At 59.9% G+C, this 21,608-nt stretch overlaps 1 protein-coding gene across 2 annotated transcripts; it reads right to left on the bottom strand.

The window, feature by feature from the left end:
* Positions 1 to 13,627: 13,627 nt before the first annotated feature.
* On the bottom strand, positions 13,628 to 18,859 carry MYL3 (myosin light chain 3). 2 transcript variants are annotated; one of them, XM_034996947.1, is made up of 7 exons: positions 18,654 to 18,859; positions 16,338 to 16,365; positions 16,060 to 16,209; positions 15,350 to 15,523; positions 14,191 to 14,268; positions 14,037 to 14,079; positions 13,628 to 13,841 (listed from the first exon to the last, which is right to left on the bottom strand). In XM_034996947.1, the coding sequence occupies exons 1-6, from the start codon at positions 18,789 to 18,791 to the stop codon at positions 14,051 to 14,053; spliced, it is 597 nt and encodes a 198-aa protein (XP_034852838.1). In that variant the 5' UTR covers positions 18,792 to 18,859; the 3' UTR covers positions 13,628 to 13,841; positions 14,037 to 14,050. The 2 variants fall into 2 exon arrangements, with proteins under 2 accessions (XP_034852838.1, XP_034852837.1); XM_034996946.1 differs by having other exon boundaries at positions 13,628 to 14,079.
* Positions 18,860 to 21,608: the final 2,749 nt, after the last annotated feature.

The raw sequence follows: 21,608 nt of genomic DNA, 5'->3' as shown, positions 1-21,608 counted from the left end.
CCATTGAGCAAGGAGCCCAGTGCGGGACTCGATCTCAGGACGCTTAACCGACTGAGCCACCCAGGCTTCCCAGTGACACACATTTTTAAAAAATACCTAAGAATTGGCATTTCACCATTGGCCCAGGCTCCTCTGACCCTTTCTTAACCCTCTCCTCCTCACTAGTGGAGCTCCAGCCACACTCGCCTCCTTGATGTGCCTCACTGGCAACTCCCTCTGCCCCCAGACATCCAGACAGCTCATTTCCTCCCCTCCTGGGTCTAAACCAGGGCTGGAAAACTTTTTCTATAAAGGGCCAGATACTAAATATCTTAGGCCTTGTGGGCCAAGAGACAAAACCGAGAATATCATACACATACTTACATAGAAACAGAGAAAACAAGCTTCCGCAAAATATCGATAGATGAAAAAAAATATTTATATCTGAAATTCAAACTGTAATAACAACCGAGGACTGCTTTTTGTTTTTATTTTTTGGGTAACAGGTTTACGAAGGAGAAGAATGGAATTCTTTTAGGGGGATACCATCAAAGTTAAGTGTTTTCCAAACATGGAGCTGACCGCAAATGCTCTTCTGTAAGAACCATTCTCAGCTAAGAGGTGGTGGGTCAGATTTGGTCTGTACTCAAATATCACCTCATGGGTGAGGCTCTCCCAGGACACCCTCTCAAAAGTTGTACCCCCCACCCAGTCTTCCGTCTTAACCTCTGATTTTCTCCGCAGCACTCTGTCTTTTACTCACGTAGACAGTTACTGTCCTTCCCTTCCATATGTAAACTTTAAGTAGGCAGAGTCAGTCTTGCCAGTACCTGACACGTGTCTGGCACATGGCAGGCACCCGATAACCATCTGCTAAATGAATGAAAGAACAGAATCCTAGGAAAGGGAGAATGTGTTGATACCTCTAAGCGCTTAGAGCAGTGCCCGGCACATGCTGGGCTCAGTGAGTATTAGTCACTGTTATTTTAGGAGGGACCCAAGCATCTGAAAAGTGCAGGCCTCAGAGCAGACACACAGAATCTTCCAGCCACCAGCCACCCCCACCCCCTGCCTACCCGCCTGCTGAATCTCCTCTCTCTGTCTCCCTGTTCCCTCCGTGGTTCCTGGTGTATGTCCCCCCCACCCCCACCCCCGCTGGACCGTGGGTCGCCCCCCCCCCCTCTGGCTCTCTCAGTCTTTGTCCCTCAGAACCAGCTCCCAGGGCTCCTCCCCCGCACAGGGCCTGGGGCAGACGCTGCGCTCACCACCCAGATGCCTTAGCTCCATTCTCCTCCATTCTGTCCCCCCCCCCCCCCCCCCCCCCCCGGCCCAAAGATCCTGGCGCCCCATGTCTCCCTCTGACTACCTGCGCCTCAGCTCAGGTGCCTCTCCTCTGGAAAGCCTTCCCTGACACCCTCCCCAGGGCCCTGTGCTGACCCTTCACTCTGCACTGTCATTCTGCCTGGACACCCGAGTCGTCCCTATGTACCCCGGGCTGACCATTCCCCAGGCCCTACCCCTGCCTCCCCAACCCTGCTCCAGGAATCTCAGGCCTGATCTCTGACCCCCCGCCCCCCAGCTCCCGAAAGCCCTCCCCCTGCCCTCTGAAAATTACTTGTTGCTGGTCCCCTCTAATCCCACAACAGCCCCATGCTACACCGGAGGAAATGCCTGGTGAGGGGCTGCGCACTTTGCCAGGTGACACAAGGAGGCTGGGGGAAAGCGGGACCCTGGGCAGGGGTTTTGGCAGTCAGACTGGCCCAGGGTACGCGTCAGCAGACAGGAAGATGGACAGAGTTTTGAGCGAGCCGCAGCTGAGCAGGGACTCGAAACCGTTCGGAGCCCCTCCTTCTCCGCCCGACTTCTCCGCAAGACCAGGCGTCAGGGGCTCACCCAGGAGCCGGCTCCCGCCCCCTGGCCCGGCGCCAGCCGTCATCCCCGTGAAGTCAGCCACCGGCCCGTGATTTCGGGGAAATACCAGCTCCTTATTAAAACCAGGCGGTGGTCGGGCCCCTGCTACCTCCCCAGTAGAAACTAGGGTGTTTGTTCCGAGAGGAACAAGAGTGGGCAGGGCCTGGCCAGGGCCGCGGGCGGGAGGCTTGAGCCGCTGCACCTACCTGGCCGAGGGTCCGGGCGCCCTGCGGAGCCCGGGAGGGTGGGGAGCGCACCCCGAGGTTTGGGCGAGGGCAGCCGGGGGAGGGGGGCGGGGGGGCACTCGGCACAGGAAAGCGGGGCCGACCAGAGAGGAGGGGGCGTGGGCCGGTGACCCGGAAAGCACGCGGGGACAAGGGGGACAGCCCCCCCCTCCGGGCACCCCCACGGGCACCGAACGCCGGCGGCGGGTCGGGCCGCGGGGAAACGCGGGCGGGGGCCTGAGGTCCTCCCCTTCCGGGGGCGCGGCGCGCCCCGCAGCCCCCCGGCCCCCAGCCGCCCGCCGCCTCCTGCAGGGGGCGCCCGAGGGCCGCGCTGCGGGCCCGGCCCCAGCATCTGGAGCGAGTTAGGCCGGGAGGCCGGCGGGCGGCGGCGTGAGCTCATGCCGGCCCGCCCGCTGCGGTCCCGGCGCTGGAAGGGAACAGAACAGAAGCGCCGCGGGCCCGCTCGGGGCAGCGCGGCGGGAGCGTGACTCCTCCCGGAATGTGGGTGTGAGTGCAGAGGCGGCGGGGTGTGTGTGTGTCGCTGGCGCGTCGCCGAGGGAGGGCCGAGCCCCGGGAGCCGGCCGCCAGCGTGTGTCGCTGTGGGTCACCGTGTGCCGTGGCTGGCGAGGCCGTGTGTGTTCCCGGGGGAAGCGCTGCGTGTGACAAGTTACGCACATCCCAGCACATACTCATTCCACCAAGCGCACAGGAGGGAGGGGGCCGGCTGGCACTCCTGGCTGCCCGCCCTTGAGCCCGTGTGTGTCCCTGCGCGCGCGCGTGCAGAAGCTCCGAGCCTGCCCGCCGTGCCCCCGAGTGCCAGGGCAGGGCCCGGGGCCCAGCTCCCCTCTGCCCAGACGCAAACATACTCTTCCTGGTCATTGCCCCAGGCACTCTCCTCCTTCGGGAGGGAAGGAGAGCCCTCTTCACTCCAGGGTCATGGCTAACAGTGACTCACAGAGACCACGTGGGGAGACACACACCCAACATTCATATAAGAAACACTTCCTATTAGCAGGACTCCCGGCTGGGAGAACCAACCGGCAGTTTGCAAGCTGGTGGCAAGGCTTGGAGAGGCTACTTGGTGAGATAGGCCCATCCCTGCCCGCGGTGGGGAGCGGGAGGGGCTGGAGGGCGAACCCCAGGTGTCTTAGGGGCTCCAGCCCCCTGCAATGGGCCCTGAGGTTACTGCACAGGGTATGAAGGGCCTTGGAGGCCCCAGGAATCCCAGGGCCAGGAGCCAGGATGGGGACATGGCATTGTGGCCGTCACCAGACAGAGTGGGGAGCTGGGGCTAGAGGAGGTGCCTGGGAGAACCCCAGGCTACCCTGACCCATCAGGCTGGTCCTTGCCTTGGGCCCTCACCTAAGGGATCAACTGTCTCAGCTTTGGGTACCGTAGTCCCAGCTGTGCTAGAGACCTCAGGGAGTGGCCCTGGCCACCCAGCACCCACCAGCCTTCCTGGCTGGGTTTGCGGCCCTGTCATGCCCCCATCCTCCTCCCCTCACCCCCCAGCTGGGCAGTGGCTCTGAGACAAGGACCCTGCCTTGCAGGACAGGGCACATGAGCCCTCCACCCTTCCTCACCAGCTCTTGCTCCTGGGGCCCAAAGCACATGTTTGCAGAGGTTTGGCCCAGAGCTCTAGGCCTCTGAACTGCCTCCACACCCCCACTGGTGAGACAGAAAGGACGCGCTGTCCTGGGTAGGCCTCCACAGGAGGTGGCTCTGCATCTAAAGGGACATGCATCTATGGCAACCATGGGGGTCCTCAGCTCCCAAAACACTGGGACAAGCTGGGTGAGGGATTTTTTTTAACTGGAATGACTCTGGTTTGTATAACCAGAGCTTCCAAATTACTTAGCAAAACATGTTTGCTTTTTAATTAACATGTGCTTGCAAAACAATGGTTTTAATTAAAGTGGGTGGGGGAGAGAAGGGACAGGAGGGAGAATATTTCAAGGAGCTCCAAGTCCCGGGCCAGACTTCTTAAAAATAAAGTGGGAGCTTTGCTCCAAGCCAGCAGAAGCTGGGAGGCCAGGCAGGCTCCTTGGGGAGAGCCACAAGAACAAGACTACCTGCCCTCCACAGCTCTCCAGCTCCCTTGCTGAGCATTCACCGTTTTGCTGATGGTCTCAATACTCACTTACCCCACTGTTCCCTGGGCTCCCTGGGAAGGGGTGGTCTTTTAGAAAGCTGTTTCACAGGTAAATGAATGGGGATCCACCAGATAAGAGACAGGGGACAGCATAAGTGAAGATATGAGAGCGTGGGCCTTGTTGGGGGAACATTAAGTTCCCCGGGGAAGGAGAGAGCAGAGGTGGGGGAAGGTGACCCGTGAAAAAGCCAGGTCCCCCCAGACCGGTGGACTGGAAGGGTAGAGCAGGACCGGGAGATGCTGACGTCCAAGCCCCAGGGAGATAGGTAGGGGGAGCTGAGCTGGGGCCAGGGGTATAGGGGTGGAAGGAAGGGTAAAGCTACATTGGGCAGAGGGATTGGCAGAGGAAGGGGAGGGCCTGCGGGGACTAGCAGCGGTAGGTGGCCTGGATTGGGGACTCGGGGCTTCTGGTCAGAGGCTGCCCGGCCCCGTTGCAAGTTTGGTCAGTCCAGCAGGGGGCAGTGTTGGTCCCATCATCCTGGATGCAGGATGCACCCACCCAGTCCCAGCCAGGAAAAGCTTCAGAAAGAGTGAGAATGAGATCATCCGCCCGGGTCAGCTGCACTTTCTCCCATTTCTGACTTTTAGACCCAGCACCGGGGTGCAGCCCAGGGTCAGAGGTCAGCACCGGGATGGGACAGTGCCCCCTCCCCCGACACACATGCAGACAGAGGGAGATTGACAGGAAGCTTTTAGGGAGTGAGGGAACGCCCAGGATTCAGGTCAGGTGGTCCTGAACCCCCAGATCCCGATGGCCCCACCCAGGACCCTGTTTCTCATTAGGGGCCTTCTAGCCTCCCCCCAGCCCGCGCCCCCACTTGAAACGTGCCTCCCTGTACTTAATTCATTACGCCAGGCAGGGTGGGAGGCCCAGCGGGCGGGGGTTATTTTTTCCCCTGAGCTCAGACATTCCTCGCTTTATTATTCTCCACATTTCAAAGCAGCTGTCGCCTCCCCCTACCGCCCCCAGCCCGAAGCTCAGAGTCCAGAAGGGGCCTCTCCAGGGCTCAGAACACCAGAGGCTTCCACACCTCCAGTCCAACACAGGAGAGAAACTGAGGCTCAGAACTAGAGCACCAGGGCAACCTGCAGGGACCTCCCCCAACAGTCTGCACCTGAACTTACCTACCCCGCAACTTGGATCCTCCTATGTGCCCTCCACCACCCTGTCACCCTCTGTAATACTGTGTTCCCTGACTCTATTCACCCTACCTTCCACACTGGTGACCTCAGAGGCTCCCTCTCCAATGCAGAGCCAGCCCTGCTGTCCCCCGCCAGGAGTAGGTGCTAGGACAGTTCTCAGGGTCTCTGCCCTGCTCCGGGCCTTAACAAACAGAGCTCTGGCTGGGTCAGCCGCCTGACAGAGGGCAAGGCCCACCCTGGATCAAGGGATCAACCCAGAGGATGGCAGGGGTGGGGTCAGGCTAGAGAGTCACCTAGAAGCTAGGCCAGGGAGCAACAGTTCTAAGGACCCAGTTTTGGAAAACCAGGGAGGCCCTGGACAAATTTTTGCCCCACATCAGAGAGCTGCCCACGTGGCCAAGCTGCCTCAATAGGAGGTGAGCTCCCTGTTGCTGGGGGTGTTCAAGCAAACAGCAGCTCATCGGACTTGCCCTGGAAAAGAGGTTGGCCCAGGTGTCTGAGGCCCCTTCCCACCCAACTCTGAGGTCAGAATCTGGCGCTGGCAGGGAAGGTATCCACTCCGGATTAACGGAATTAGGGATCCCTCCTCGCTCACTCAGGGATGGCAAGGCGGGTCTGAAAGCACAGGCCAAGGCACAAGGACAGGAGACCTGGGAGCTGGACCAAAGCCAGAGCAGGACCCAGCGAGGACATTTCCTCTGTGGGCTCACTGCAATGTCCTGGCACCTGGGGAAGACCTGGGAGCACAGCAGATGCACCATCATCGTGTACTGATCTGACCCAGGGGGTAGGGTCTGACCCAGGCCCTACTCCCAGAGCCTGCAGGGGTCAGGGTGCCCACCTAGGGGAGGGACTCTGCCCACAGGGGAAGCTGAGGCAGGACACAGGTGGGGCACGCAACCTGGGGGTTCTGAGGACTGAGTTTGGAGGCCACTCTTAAAACATTTTGCCCCTGCTGGCCCTACAACCAGGCACGTCCGCCCTGTGTGGGGGGCTTGAGGGCTGGATCCTCAGGTGCCCGAGAGGGTAGGAGTCACTCCTGATGTGGGCCCGGAGGGTTCCCGCTGTCCACACAAGCCTGGGGGCCCCAGGGCCAGCCCGTACCTCCAGCTCTACTCTTCAGACCTACCCCAGGGACCCACTTTACTGCAGGAAGACAACATCTGGGGGGCGGACTGCACAGAGCCTGAGCTCCTGAGACAGGAAGGAGGGGGCGTGGGCCGCGTGGTCCAGAGCCGGTGGGTGTGGGTATGTCTCCCTCGTGGGGGCTCCCAGCCCTGGGCCCCTTCGCTCAGACCAGGCCATGCGGATGGATGCGCCCAGGTTCCCCCTTTATCTGTCCCTCAGGCCTGAGCACTGTTTCTTTTCCCGGGGCTGGAAACCGTGGAGTATTTGTGCCTTCCTGCCTCGGCCGCCCCCACCCTGCCACCGTGCCACCACCACTGGCTTCCCACCTCCAGCTGCAGGTGGGAACAGGTATAGGCCCTCAGAGGCTCGGGGACACTCGGAATCACGGATCCCAGACACTGCCGTGAAGGGAGCGGAGGCATCATCCCCACCCTCAGCCCCGACCTCCATCCGTGCCCGCCTGTCTCAGGGGCTCATCTGCCCATCTGCAGAGTCTCCACTCCCCTTTCCATCCCACCTGGCAGGGCGAGGCCTGTCAGTCATCACGGGCATCTGATAATTACACTATGCATGAATGAATGAATGAATGAATGAATGAATGAATGAATGAATGAATAAGTCAGTTCAAATGAGCCTTGGGCCTAGAAAGGATGGGCCCCATTCAAGGGTCTCTATGCCGGGATTTGGGTAGACGTTGATTGCAACAAACTGTGAGATTTTTCTCAAAACTTAAAATTTGACTTATAAGGTCTGATTTTGCCAACTAAAGACATGAAAACAACAGCCACCAGCTACCATCACCATTGTTTTGTAAACAAAAGGATATTCTCAAGACAAAAAAAAACAGTAGAAAGAAAGTAGTAGAAAGAAACTGGAAGAAAGACGCCTTGAAGATGCATAAATTGAGCTTCATGGCAAGGCCATGGGCCACCAACATGGGCCTTATTTTTCTCTCATGAAAACTTTCTTGGACATTGTCACAAGCTGGGCCCTGGGGCTTGGGGACACACATATGCTTCCAACCCCTTTTGCAGCATTCATGACTGGAATTGGTTTCCCTCTGTTTGCAAACCCCTTAGGACAAGGTGCTCACTACCTCTTCTAGTTAGCTCCAAAGCTGGGAATGTCATTCCGGAGCATCTTTATGTGGCTTCCCAGCCTACTGTGGGAGGGAGGAAAGGGACCACGGGGCAAGTGGATGGAAAAGGTGCTAGGGGGGAGGAAAGACTGGCCTCTAGACCCAGGGCATGGGAATCTTGAGGGGAAAGGGCAGCTCATATTCAGCTGGACCATAGTATAAAAATTCAGAAAGTTGGTCAAGACCTGACACTTCCCAAGGGGTATTGTCTCCCCAGCTCTGGAGTTCCAGAGTCTTCCAGCTGCCTCACCCCAAGCCCCCACCCTCCAGAAAGGCTCTGGCATCCTCATTCTCACCAAGACCTCACTGGACAGATGAGGTGCCTAGACCCACAGGCCAGAGAAGGGGACACAGATTGGAAGAAAATGGAGGCACTCGAGGTGTCTTCAGCAAGGCGGGGGAGGAAGGGGGCGGGAAGGGGCCCCTCCCAGCCCTGACCTTCTAGGCCCTCCCCTGTCCAAAGGGCCCTGGGCCCTGGCTGCTGAGACTGGAGGGGGCCTGTTGGGCAGCCGGCCCCAGGGAGCCTCGTGTACACACGCTCACACACACTCCACATTCCAGCCGTGCTCTGTCAGCGTCGGGGCAAACCAGGATTGTGTGGCTTTGGGAAAGCAGGAACGAATAACCCCCAAACTTGGGTGAGGGCGGACCTGGGGCCGAGAGAACCCCCAGGGAGCCACTCCAGTGCCGGGTCACCGGGTTCAAGGTCTGAGGTTTTCCTGCATTCTCCGAGGCCACCGGGTCAGCAGTCCTGGGCATGAGGCTGGCCCTGCACCCAGGCAGGCCTGTCCTGGCCCCGTCCCGTCAACCCTCCCCACCACCCAGGGCCTCAGGACGCACAGCGCAGCGCTCTGGCCTGGCACCCCCAAGCACCCACTTCCACGGCATGAGGGCCTAGATTTCTTTTGCCTCTCCCCCCACCTCCTCTGCAGCCCACCCCACCCTGCCTCTGACTTCATACAATCCGTGGCTTGGACCCTTTTACTCCACCCCCGAGCTCTCTTAAGATGGTCATCAGCTTTCTGTCAGCCCCTCTGCCGCGGAGCACTTTGGGCCCTAGCGCCCAGTTTCTCATACCCGCAGTCTGATTTCCTTTCTTCTCGTGACCTAGGAAGATCTTCCTCTAATACTTGATGTCTTCAAGACCCTGGCTGACTTCATTCTACCTCGGCCTGAGTGTCTGGCCTTCTCAGCCCCCCAGTTAAGTGCTATCTGCTCCATGTCCCAGGGGTGACCCCTTGAGCCCTGAGGATGGCATCTGGGGAGAAGCTGCAGGGTGTAGCAGGCCGCCGAGAGCCAGAAGCAGCCAAGCAGGGATGTTGGAGCAGAGGAGGGACAGTTGGTTCTGGGGTCCTGAGGTTGACCTCCGCCCCTGGCCCCCAGTTTCCCTGGGCTGCCCCGCTGACCCTCTGGATCAGCCTGGACCAGGACTGAAACCAGAGGTGAATATTCCTGCCATCTTAGAAAGACCTCAGAGATTAGGCCTCAGACCGGATGGGGGAAGGGAGGCATAGAGAGACCCCAGATTGGACCCCACCTTACAGAGCACGGGCCCTGGCCCTTGAGGCACGGAGGGGACCAGGCTAACAGGGGCACCAACCTCTGCGCCCTCCGATCCCTTTCCACCGGCCACAGGGCCACAGGCTGGACCACCCTGCTTGAGGGGGGAGCTGGGACAGTGTTTATGCAACTGTGGGGAGGCCACAGCCCGGCTGGCAGGACTGCCCGCTCAGCACCAGCACTGACTCAGCAGAGCCCCCCAGCACGTACACGCTTCGACACGCATGCCAACAGACACGGACATGCACACACACAGGTACACACACTCGTGCAAATGCACAGACCAGCGGCACGCACATATACAGGTACGCGCGCGGGCAGCTCACGCACCCACAGATGCACTCACACGCAGAGACACACAGGCCCGCCTGTGGGCACGTGCACCCGCAAACACACGGGGACACACAGAAATGTGCATTCCACCCAGGAGAGGTGGGGGACGAGGGATGCGGAGTGAGGAAACTGCTCACCTCTGCAGCCGAGCGGCTCCCTCGGGGTCCCTCCACCCATCCATTCTGACACCTGGACCTACAGCCAGTGACCTGAGCCCAGGAACGACGGCCCCCCTGGGATCAGCACAGCCATATACAACAGGCACAAGGCCCCAGAGGGGCCACGTAACCGTGGCTGGGACAGAGACCTATTCCAAGTGGAGTAGAGCCCCAACAAGTGGGGCCAACCGGCCCCAGCCTGAGCTTATCAGACACAACAGCCCCCACGTACCCCGACCAGCCACCTCCAGCCTTTCCCCCCCTTCCTCCGCAGTCCGCAGAGGATGACTGGCCAGTCAGGGCTGCAGAGTGTCTTGGGGGAATGTGTGGGATTCCGCCTCCCTTCCGGGAACCAAGGGAGCCTGGGAGCACTGCCGGACCATCCTGAAAACCAGAGCAGGGACAAGCATCCTTGAGAGAGCACATATCCCCGGGGATCCGGGACATACGTGAACTCCAAGGCAGGGTCCCTTCTTGCCTGGAGATGACAGGACAGGTGCAACCCCCTGCCCGCAGGACTCCAGCCCAGGGTGGGCATCCCCAGAAAGAGAAGGCTGGGACCTCCCGGTCCCATGTGGCCCCTGGGGACTTTTGACAGGGAGCTCAGCCGTTCCAGGAAGGAAGTGGCTGGGGCAGGCAGGAATGGGGAGGGGGGAAGGGGGCAGGCAGGAAGTGGGGGGACTGCCCAGAAGGTTATCAGTCCCTCACGAGGCTCCCCGCCCTGATTGGGACCAAAGGGAGGTCCTGCTTTCCTGTGGGGGTCCCCAGCCCCAGTTGTCCAGGGAGGCTCGCCAGAGTCCAGCAAGGCCACACATGCCTCTGTTCCCTGCCCAACCAGCCAGCGGGACTCTGCACCATAACGAGCAGACCCTGCAGTCCCTCACCTGCCGCCCCGAAGGGTATCTGGGGCTGGAGTGGACTGTGTGGAGACAAGGAAAGGAACCAGAAGGCCTCGAAAGCCTCAAAATCGGCCCACGATGTTGCTAAGACTGGTTTCAAAGGGACTTGCAATCTGACCGCTTCTCATCTCCACTGGGCCAAGCACGCATCTGCTTCTCTTTCCTGCACCCTCCTGCCTCGTCCCCCTGCTTCTGCTCGCGCCCCACAGTCTACTCTCCCTCCACCTGTCGGCCAGAGTGATGCCCATAAAGAGTCTCCCCCCAGCACATGCCAAAGCCCTTGCCGTGGCCACAGGCCCTTGGTCACCTCTGGGACTCAGGCCCTGCCACCTCCCCATGGCGCTGTCTGCCCCCATCTCAGCGGCCTTTGTGCCCCCAGAAGGAATGTCTTCCCTCGATGCCCACCCAGATGCCTAGAGCAGATGCTGAAGTGCCCCATACAAACGAATGTTCCAGCCTGCCTAGGAGGCCCTGCCCCAGCCAGTGAAGACCTGAGGAGCTGGAGAGTCTGGTTTCCTCATCCCCTCAGCAGGACAAGTCTCCTGGAGGTGCCCAACGGGGCCAGGCCCCCCTGTCCACAGTGCTCTCTGCTCTCGGGCCCCCGTGGAGACTTCCTTCCCTTCCAGTGGCTCTCCCATGCTCCCTGGGGTCACCTCCTGGGGAGACGACTTGCATTCCAGCTCAGTCTCAGCCCTGCTTCTGGGGAAGCGCAGCTAAGACACTCCATCTCTCGTCTCTTGCTTATTTCTCTGCTTTAACAGCTCCCCACTCGCCCCTGCCCTCCAACCCCCTACCACCACCATTCTACTTTCTGCCTCTATGAATTCGATGACCCAAGGTACCTCCTTTAAGTGGAGTCACACTGTATCGTCTGGGTCTGGCCTATTTCATTTGGCATAATATCCTCAAAGTCCACCCATGTTGTAGCAAGTGTCAGAATGTCCTTCCTTCCTCGGGGCTGGAGAATGGGCCGTTGTGTAGAACACATTTTGTTTATCCATTTATCCGTCGATGCGCACTTGGCTTTTTCCACCCTGGGGCTCTATCAACAGGGGGTTATGAGTATCTCTCTGTCCCTGCTTTCAATTCTTTTGGGAAGGTACTCGGAAATGGAATTGCTGGATCGTATGGGAACGTGTTTTAAAGTTTGTGACAACCCTCCATAGCGTTTTCCGCACCATTTTTGGCGGCTGCCTCATTTTGCGTTCCCACCGACAGCACCCACGGGCTCCGATTTCTCCACATTCTCACAACCCTTGTTACTCCCTGTTTCTTGAGTAAAAGCCCTCCTAATTGGTGTGAAGTGGGATCTCCTGGCGCTTTGGATTGCATTGCCCTAACTAGTGATATCGAACATCTACACACATGCTAATTGGCCATTTGTAGATCTGCTTTGGAGAAATGTCTATTCAAGTCTTCTGCCCGTTTTTGAATTGGGTTGTCTATTATTTTGCTGTAGACTTGCAGGACTCCTTTATATATTCTGGGTATTACCTCCTCTCTTTTTAAGTCTTTTGCCTGACTGTTACCTTCTCCGATCATCCCTGGCCTCCTGATTTAACACGTCAGCCCCTCCCAGCTCTTACACACACGCGCACGCCCAGCCTCTCCCCTACTTGGGTCCCTCCTCAGCCTTTATCGCTTGCTGACACGCTGTGTGGGTGGTGATTTGTCAGGTCTCTGTGAGCTCCGTGAGGGCAGAGGTTTTGACTGTTTTCTCCACTCGGGGTTCGCAGGGCTAGGACAGGGCCGGGCACTCAGTCGGTGCTCCAGAGACTCAGACACAATGAAAGGAAGATGAGACAGCCTCCTGCAGGGACACTCACACCCCTGGCGTATACAACCTCACACACATTGCTGGCACACGCCCCCCACACACTCTCACACTCACGATCCCGACACGCTCGCGGGCAGGCCCCCACACCACGCCAATGCCCACAGGCAGCCCGAGCTGTGCTCGTCTTCAAACCCACTCGCGCAGGCTCCCCTCCCACGCAGACGCGCTCGCGTGCACCCTGATGGAGCTGCCCTGACCTGGGTCCTCCTGGCCTGCAGGCCGATTCCTACCCTGTGTGGCCCACTCCCCATTCGGAGCCCTTGATCTCCCCCACACCCCCTGTCCCGAGGTCCCACAGCCTCTCTGCATGGTGGGTCACCTCCTCCAGGAAGCCCTCTCACTCTCCCCACTGGGCTCCAAGGGGAGGGGAGGGCCTCCCCCCCCCACCCCCGCAACGAGCAGAGTGTGGGCAATGGGGCAGGGATTTGCGGGAGGTGTATGTACCTCCTTCTGTCATTTCAGGGACTGCACACTTTTCTGCTGAGAAGCCCGGGGCTAGGAACCCACTGGGGACCCCGGATACTGCCCCAGTAAAGCCTCTTCCTCTGGCCTACAGCCACACCGCAGGCACAGTGCCTCAGTTTCCTCATCTGAGCCAGTCGGGAGTCTAAGGCCCCTTCAATTCTGACAGCCTGGGGACAAAGTTAGCTCCCGCCCTGCCATTCATTCCCAGGGTGACTCAGGTAAAGCCGTTCTCTGCTCTGGGCCTCAGTTTCCCCACCTGTGACATGGGCAGCCTTGGGCCAATGCCCCATGGATCCCCGATTGCTGGTGGTGCCACCACCTGAAGAGAGAAGGGGAGGACAAGAGCAAGGGAGGGGCACCCAGCCCTCTTCCAGCTCAGCCCTGCTCTTACCCCAGTGTCCTGGTGGGCAGGCTCGGAGGGTTTGGGATAGTTTTGAGGGGGAGCAAGGAGGCAGGATTTCAGCATGACTCCCCTCATTTTGTCCAGGGCTCACCATGTGGGGCTCATAGATTTTACAGAAATCAACCAAAGGGCCACAGAGGGGAAAGAAGGAAGGAGAGAGGGAAGGGAAGGAAGGAAGGGAGGGAGGGAGGAAGGAAGGAAGGAAAGAAGGAAGGAAGGAAGGAAGGAAGGAAGGAAGGAAAGTAGGAAGGAAGGAAGAAGGAAGGAAGGAAGGAGGGAAAGAAAGAAGGAAGGAAAAAGGAAGGAAAGATGCCATTTATTCGTGAGGCCCAAGGGGTGAGGACAGAGATGCACAGCTCATAGGGGGAGATGACAGGCACCCAGAGGTCTGCAGGGCCGGTGGAGGGGGCTGCTGTAGGGGTCTCGATGCGCTCCCCTCCTCCCCGCAACTCCAGGTGGCTGGCGTCAGCACCATGAGTGGGAGATGAACCATCCCCAGCATGGGCTCTCCCTGAGAGTAAAGGTGGGCACGGGTTACAGTGGATGGGATGGGGCGAGACAGCGGGGCGTCAACTGAGAGCTGGAGTCAGTGGAGATGGGGAGGTGGCAATGCGGGATCTGGAAGCTGGGGCGTGAGGGGACAACAGCTGAGGTCGGCGGAGGCCGCAAAGGTGGCAGCAGGTTTGGAAAGGAGTGGAGGTCTCACCTGGGACGAGAGGTTCAGCTGGCCATGATGTGCTTCACAAAGGCTGCAAAGAAGGGCAGAGCGAGTGGCAGGGGTTGAGCACCGGGTGGCCACGGGCAGGAGCCCAGGGTCCCAGTGCCCACCCCCCAGCCCCCAGCTTGCCGAGCGAGCGCACCTTCATAGTTGATGCAGCCATTGGAGTCTTCCTGCCCCGCCATCAGTTTCTCCACCTCATCTTCTGTCAGCCTCTCACCTGGCCCGGGAGGCTGAGTCAGCACCGCGGGAAGGGTACGAAGTGGGGGGGGGGGGTAGCACAGAGCCCCTCTGGACGATGGGATGCCTCCCTAGTACTCCCACACCTCACAGCCATCCCAGCTCACAAGCCCTTGGCCATCACCCCCATTTCTGAGACCAGGAGAATCAATGACAAGTCAAAAAGGGGGGGACCTGGGGTGCAGGACTGGTGCACCCTCCGAGCCTGGGCTCTGTCCATAAGAGTACCAGCTTGGTGTTCAAGTCCCCAGCACACACTGTCCCCTTTTCTCGGCAGGCTGCTGGGGACCCCTTCCATCAAGGCCCGCCATGTCCCTGGAAGCAGTCCCTCGGGGCAGCCTTTTGAGGCTAGAGGAAGGGCCCTTGGGGCGGAGCTGAGGGCCTTGGGGGATGATGGTGGAGGAGACAAGGAGACAACAACTCTGTTCCCCAGACAAGTCTGCCACTTTCCTGCCTCTGGGTATTGCGTGCTGCACTGGTCCCCCCACTGGAATGGGGGGTGACCTCCTACCCCCAGCCACACACACACAAAACCCCAGAGACCAGCCCAGGGCCAGACACACAGTAGGAGTTCAGTTAATGTCTGGTGCAGGGAAAAGTTGCTTTGAGCAGATATAGTAGGTGCTCAATAAACATTTCTGTACGAAAATCTCCTTTGAGAAGGGGGTCAGTCAGCCAGATGATGGGGTCAGGATGCTCAAGAGGCAGGCCCCTTACCTACTGGGCCACTTCGTTGCTCTGTCCTGGAATCTGACCTTGAGACCATGAACACCAGGACTGAACCGGTCCTGCTGGATGCACACACTGCCCCCCGCCCCCCGACCCTGTCCCCAGAGCTGTCCTCATCCCCCTTCGTTTCCGTGAGCTGCACCAACACACTTTCTTTGTCCCTACCTAAACTTCTAAACTCCCCACATCTCTGTCACCTGCCACGGAGGCCCCTTGACCGTGTCACTCTGTCCTCTTCACAGATCAGATACGGGCTCAGGGGGTGACAGAGGGGTCTTGCCCAGGATGCCCCCCCAAAGGAGGAGTGGGGGTGAGGAGAAAGGGGCCCTCACCTAGCGTGGCCAGCACATGGCGAAGCTCGGCGCCCATGACCGTGCCATTGCCCTCCTTGTCGAAGACCCGCAGCCCCTCCACAAAGTCCTCGTAGGTGCCCGTGTCCTTGTTCTTGGAGATGTGCTGGAGCATGGGCAGGAAGGTGTCGAAGTCCATCATCTTGGTGTTGAGCTCTGGGGAGGTACGGCCGCTCTGAGGGGCAGGACGGGCACAGCCTTCCCCCCGGGGCGGCAGAGGGCAGAGCTACTGCCCTCACACCGTCCCAAAGCACTCTACACCAGCTGGCCATTTACAAACCACATCCCCATCAAGGGCACTCTACAGTCAAGCGAGACACGCATCATTTACGTAACCGTTTGCTGTTCACAGGGACAGTTTGCTGCTGGTTTTCTTACAGACCCCACCCTCACCACCACCGGGGATTGCTCAGGAGCAGTGGGGCCAATCAGAGACCTTCCCTGGGACTTTGCAACCTGTGGAGGGGGCCTGGGTCCCACACCTCCCTGGGGCAAAGCTGGCAACCCTCTTGTGGCAGAAGTGGCGAGGGAGTCTGGCCCTGAACGCCAGAGAGACGCGGCGGAGACCAGGAGGTGGTCACTGAGGCTGGGTGGCAAATGAGCATGGTGCGGGATGGTTCCGCAAACTCACTGCTTGTTACTGTCTCAGCAAGGCCTGAGACCTGCATCTGTATGCACGAACGCATACCAACCTTCCTGCTTTGGTCTCCCTAGGACACGGAGCACCTCGGCCTGTGTAGGGTTCTGGCCCAGAGCCCGCAGGACGTCCCCGCACTGCCCGTACGTGATCTTCATCTCACACTTGGGCGTGCGGTCAAACAGCGTGAAGGCTTCCTTGAACTCTGCCGGGAGAGGGTGTGAACTGTGGACACTCCCAGAGTCCGCCCCACTCACCCCACAATGGCCAGACTCTCAGACTGGGGGCCCCGGGTCCAACCCTGCAGCCCCTGGGCTCAAGATCCTCACTTACCTTCAATCTGCTCCGGTGTAAACTCGATCTGAAAGGAGACCGCAAAGATTCTGAGTGCCCGGCTCAGAGGGTGGGGCCAGATCTCCACCTGCACACTCCATGGACACAGCCCAGGCCTCAACCTCTTGGCTGCCCCATGTGTCCCCCTGGCTCTCCCCATCGGGCTGGCCAGTGAAAGCCAGGAGGCTTTGCCAGGAGGCTGGCAATCTCCCCCTGCCAGCATCCCAGCTTCTGCCCCCATGACCTCCTGCCATCTACCTTGGCACCTTCCTGCCTCCTCACCCCTCCCAGCCTGTGCGAGCTGAGGGCCTTGGGTCCGCGTGTGCCCAGACCCTGATGGCTGGTGGGCCACATCTGGGGAAGGGCGAGAAGGCTGGCCTGGTGCCCTGAGTCCCCAGCCCAGGGTAGCCCACCTGATGTCCTTGGTCCTGGATGGATGTGTCTGAAGCCAGCAGATGTGACCAGGCTGGCTTTGCCACCCCCCAGCAGGCCTGGGGCTCGGTGGGCAAGGCTGTCCACATGAGTGAGCGTGGGTTTCTGTCAGCATGAGAGCATATCCATAGGAGTGTGTGCGTGTGCACGCACCAGCGCCTGTATGTGTATGTGTGTAAGATGTACCTGTGGGTGTTCACACACGTGTGTGTCTGCAAGTGTTTACATATGCTTGCCCCTCACAGAGACCTCAAGGCGGGGCGCTGTCACTCACATGGCCCTGCCTACACCTGGGTCTCACACACCCCACCCACAAGCCCCGGGCAGCCCCCACCCCAGCACAGCCTGGGGACACGGTGGTGGTGTTGAGTGTTCACTGAGGCCACATCAGAGAGCCACCTGAGGTCAGGAGGCCTCCTGGGACCCGGTTTCCCCCTCCTCACCGGATACCAGGTCTATTTTTATCATTGCAGTCACTCGCCCCAAGGTCAAGGTCGCAGGAGGGAAAGGAGCTTGGGAGAGAGGGCATGCCTGGCACGTCTCCCACTGCCATTCCCTGGGAGCCCCACCAACCTCCAGGGCACACCTCGGTGCAGAGGGATATCCTGCCCGGCCACCTTGCCATGCTCGTCCCTTTTGGCTCTGGGACTCAACCCCATGTTGGAAGAACAAGTTGTTGCTCCTGGCCCCTGAGAGCTCTCTCACCACCAGGAAGCCTGCTGAGATTAGACTCCTGAGCCTCCTGGCAAAGCCTCCTGCCTTTCACTGGCCAGCCTGACGAGGAGAGCCAGGGGGACACATGACGGGCTTCACTGTGCCCTCCCCTCACAGGGGAGTCTGTTAGCCAGTGAGACTGAACCAGGCCACGAGGGGACCCGCGGGACACAAGCTTAGACCCTGGGGGTGGTTGGGGGCTCAGAGAGCCAACTCCAGGGACCACTTTCCCTGAACAGTTCCCAGGAGCCTGCAAGGAGGGCTTCTTGTCCCATGTCACATCTGAGGAAGCCACGAGCAGGGAACAGGATGGAGCAAATTTGGGATTGGAACTCATGTCTTGAGGGACAAGGTAGGCCCCCCCAGGAAGGGACCACAAAGATAGTTCTGTGCAGTCAGGCTGCAGGTCTGGCTGGACAGGCAGGAGCCGTGAGGAGCTGGGAGGGCTCCACAAGGCCTCTCAGCCAGCAGCCAGGACAGCAGTGACCGGTGGCCAGCCAAGAACAGGGAGCAGGCAGGACACACGGTGCGTGCCACTCTGCAAATGTCACGGGAGTCATGGCTCTTCCTCCAAGTTTAGGCTCAGAGAAAGACTTCCTAAGTGGGGACGGGCTCTGGGTCCACTGGTCACAGCCCCAAGACCAATTTCCTGAGTGAACTACTCAGCCTGTGCCTCAGTTTCCCTACCTAAAAGCTGAGGCCCAACCAGCTCTGGGGCTCAGCTGCCCTGGTAGGGGTGAGTGTGACCTAGCCTGGGCAGGGGCCTCACTTCCCCATGCCCCCCACCCTGGCCACCCCGGGGGGCTTGGCATGGACCTGACACCCCACAGCGGAACAAGGAAGATCTCTATCTGGCTGCAGGGGTTGGGGTCTGGGCGGCTCCAGGATTCCCCAAGAATGTGAGGTCCAGGGAGAAGGGCAAGGGACAGTTTCCAAAACCACCCAAAGACTTTCCCTTCAGTAGCCCTGGGGGAGTCCTGCCTGATGTCTGACCACCAGCCCTCCTGCTGCAGCCCTCCTGATGCCTGAAGCGCCCCCCTCCCGGGGGCTTGTCTGACCTCTGCACAGACGCTTCCAACTTCAGCCCAGCCCTCGCTTTCTGGGTAGGTCCACTCCAGGATCCACTTACCTGCCCTGTCTTTCCTGCTGAAACCCAGCCCCCACACCCACCTTGATTTTGGAGCCATCAAACTCAGGTTCCTTGGGGGGCTCGGGCACAGGCGCAGGTGCAGGCGCCGGAGCGGGAGCGGGAGCTGCCTTGGAGGCTGCCTTGTCGTCCTTCTTGGGGTCTGGCTTTTTGGGGGCCATGGAAGCTGTAAGCACGGAGAGGGACAGGGACAGAGGGAAGCAGAGAGCAGGGTAGGTGAGTCTCCGGAGCCTGGCCTTTATCCTGTCCGGACACCTCCTGACCCCAGCCCCACCCCCCCAGTGCACAATAGGGACAGGGCCATAAAAGGACATTGGCTAAGCTCAGGGGCTATTTTGGGGCCCGGGGAGGGCATTGTTCAGGCTCAGGAATGGGTGGGGGAGAGGGAGGGCTCTCATTCCTCCCAATCACCTGTTGGGGAGGGGGAGGGGGAGCAGAGGACTGAGGCCACGGCTCAACGCACACTCACCCTCCAATGCACACGCACGCATAGGCACAGCAACCCTCAGCAGGTGACAAATCGAACAGGACCAGAGGCTGGACCAAGCATGTGCTATGGTGCGCCAGGACTGTGATTACCCAAGGGCACCTCCTGAGTTAAACTTCCCGGCTGTGCATCGAATTCCCACGTGTCCATGGCAGGGAAGGGGGACTCTGCATATGTCTGTTTATCTACGGCGGGAGCATCTGTGTGTATCAGCGTACTGTCTAGGTGTCTTCACATTTGGGGGGGTCCTTGTGTGCTTCATCTGTGTGTCTGGGGGTGACGGCCCATGCCTGTGTGTGTGTCGGCTCGGCGGGTCTGCGTCTGGGTGTTTATACGCACGCACGTGTCTGTGTGTGTCTCCGTGTCTCCGTGCGTGTGTCTGTGAGTGCCGTTTCCGTGTGTTTGCGGCTGGGTGTTTATATGTATCTGTGTGTGAGGGTCTGGTCACAGCTCGCAGGCAGCTGCAGCCCCAGCCTGAGGGGCCCCAGAAACACCGCCAGGGGCAATGGAATGGGTCCCACTCCCCCGAGGGCACAGCCACCCAGCCCAGCCGGGGAGCCTAGCGGCCCCCACAGCCCCCTTCACCTGCACCGGCTGGCCCTGCCCCTAGCTCCTCCATTTCACCCCACTTCCTATCTCCTCTCTTCCCTGCACCGGCCTGTGGCCCACTTTACCCACACAGCTCGGGGCCGGCCCTCGCCAGACCCCCGTACCCCCTGCCCCGTTTGCAGGGGTGCCCTTGCCCCTCCTCTGCTTGGCGCATTCCAGGCCCCGCAACCCCCTCTCCCTGGAAGCTCCTTGTCTGTGTCCCACGGACCCACGCTTGCCCCTGCTGGTCCTTTTCGGGGGTGGGGGGGCTGGGGGAGGGTCTGCATCTCTGAGGGACCTCAGGGAGCTGAGCGAGGTTTTCCCCCTGGTGCCCACCCCATTGCCCAGCCCTCAGCAGATGGCAGGGACCGAGGGCAGCCTGGCCAGGCCACCATTTGGGAAAGTCAGGGAGGTGGGAAGGCTGAGGTGGCATGAGGCCCCTCTGGGCAAACGTCCTTACTTCTGAGAGTAAGGACATCTTGCAAGCACATTGGGCTCCCTTCCTCTCCTGGGCGTCTGTGCCGGGGGTGGGAAGGAGGTGCTCCTTGTTATTTTTAAGTGCCTGGAGCCTTTGATAGAAACTTCAGAGGCAATGCCCCCCCTCTCCAGGCCCTGGGAGGAATTCCTGGGTGTGGAGAGGGGCTGGGGCCAGAGCCTGAGGCAGGATTTATGGGGGGAGGGGGACTCTACCTGGAGTCCCCCCACTGTCTTCCTGCTGAGCCCAGGTCTCTCTGATCTTATCACTCCTCCTCATGGAGAGGGGGACAGCAGTCGAGGGATGGGGTCCGGGCCCCCTCCTAGCTGAAACACAGAACATTCCTCCCCTCATCTGGAGGGCAGAACACCCCACATCTGGAAATCTGACAACATCCGGTGCTGGGGGGGAGGCAAGTTTTTCACTTTCCTTCCAGATGTTTGGCAAGAGTATTGAGAAAAAAAGGGGTGGGGGGAGGGTCCACAGAGACGAGCCAGAAATACCACAAGAGAACACAGCCAGAGGGGGACACACAGAGAAAGGCCTCTGGGCAGCCCCATTGCCCAGGCCCACTGGCCCTCATGGGGACTCCGGCCACCCACAGGCACAGCCAAGGCATTACCCAATCCCTTTTCATTCATCATGGGTGAAACCGAGGCCCAGGGCAGAGGACATACTCAGGGTCACCCAGACTTCTGATCTCATTTCTTTCATCCACACATAACTGCCATGCCTCAGAAACCACCCAACACCAGCCTGAACCAGGGCAGGTGAGTGACATGGGGCTCCTGAGCCTCAGCCGCCAGGTCTGTGCTATGGGGTGGGCAGGCTCACGCAGCCAGTCAGAATCACACAGCACCACCTCCTCCGCCTGGGGGAGCGTGGCTGGGGGGCGGGGAGGGGGTCTCGGTCCCCTTCCCTCGTGCACAGGGCAGATGCGGTCCTGCAGTGGGGACACGGTGCACAAAGCCATCATCCACTCCCTCCCCAGGGCTCAGATGGAGAGGCTGGGGTTGGGGCTCCTGGGAGCACTCTTAAGCTAGAACTAACCCCCAGCCCCCAGCAGGGGCTCTGCCGAGGTCAGCCCTGTCTACAGCCAGCAGGCTAGGCTGTTGAGGCCAGAGGCAAGGCAGGGGCTGAGCAGGGGGTGGGGTGTTATAAGAGGGAGGGGCGGTCAGTGGGCGGTAAGGGTGGGCCACACTAAGGCTTGGCTCTCCTCTCTCCCCCAAGTCCCAGCCTGAGCTCTGTGCCCCTCAGGAATGACAGCCAGCAGGCAAGATCCAGGCAGGGCCTGAGGGGTCTGGAGAGCCTGGGGACAGGGGTAGGGGTCGGAATACTACCACCCCTTTGGTTCCTCCAACTCCAACGTCTGAGTGGTGACCCAGTCTGATGCAGACTCCCAAGTCCCACATTCCAGAGCGCCCCCCC

This window comes from Mirounga leonina, unplaced genomic scaffold (genome assembly GCF_011800145.1).
Source record: "Mirounga leonina isolate KUSES-001 unplaced genomic scaffold, KU_Mleo_1.0 Mir_94, whole genome shotgun sequence".
NCBI classification, from domain to species: domain Eukaryota; kingdom Metazoa; phylum Chordata; class Mammalia; order Carnivora; family Phocidae; genus Mirounga; species Mirounga leonina.
Note: the sequence above shows the minus strand (reverse complement) of the source record. Positions and strands in the feature narration are given on the sequence as shown.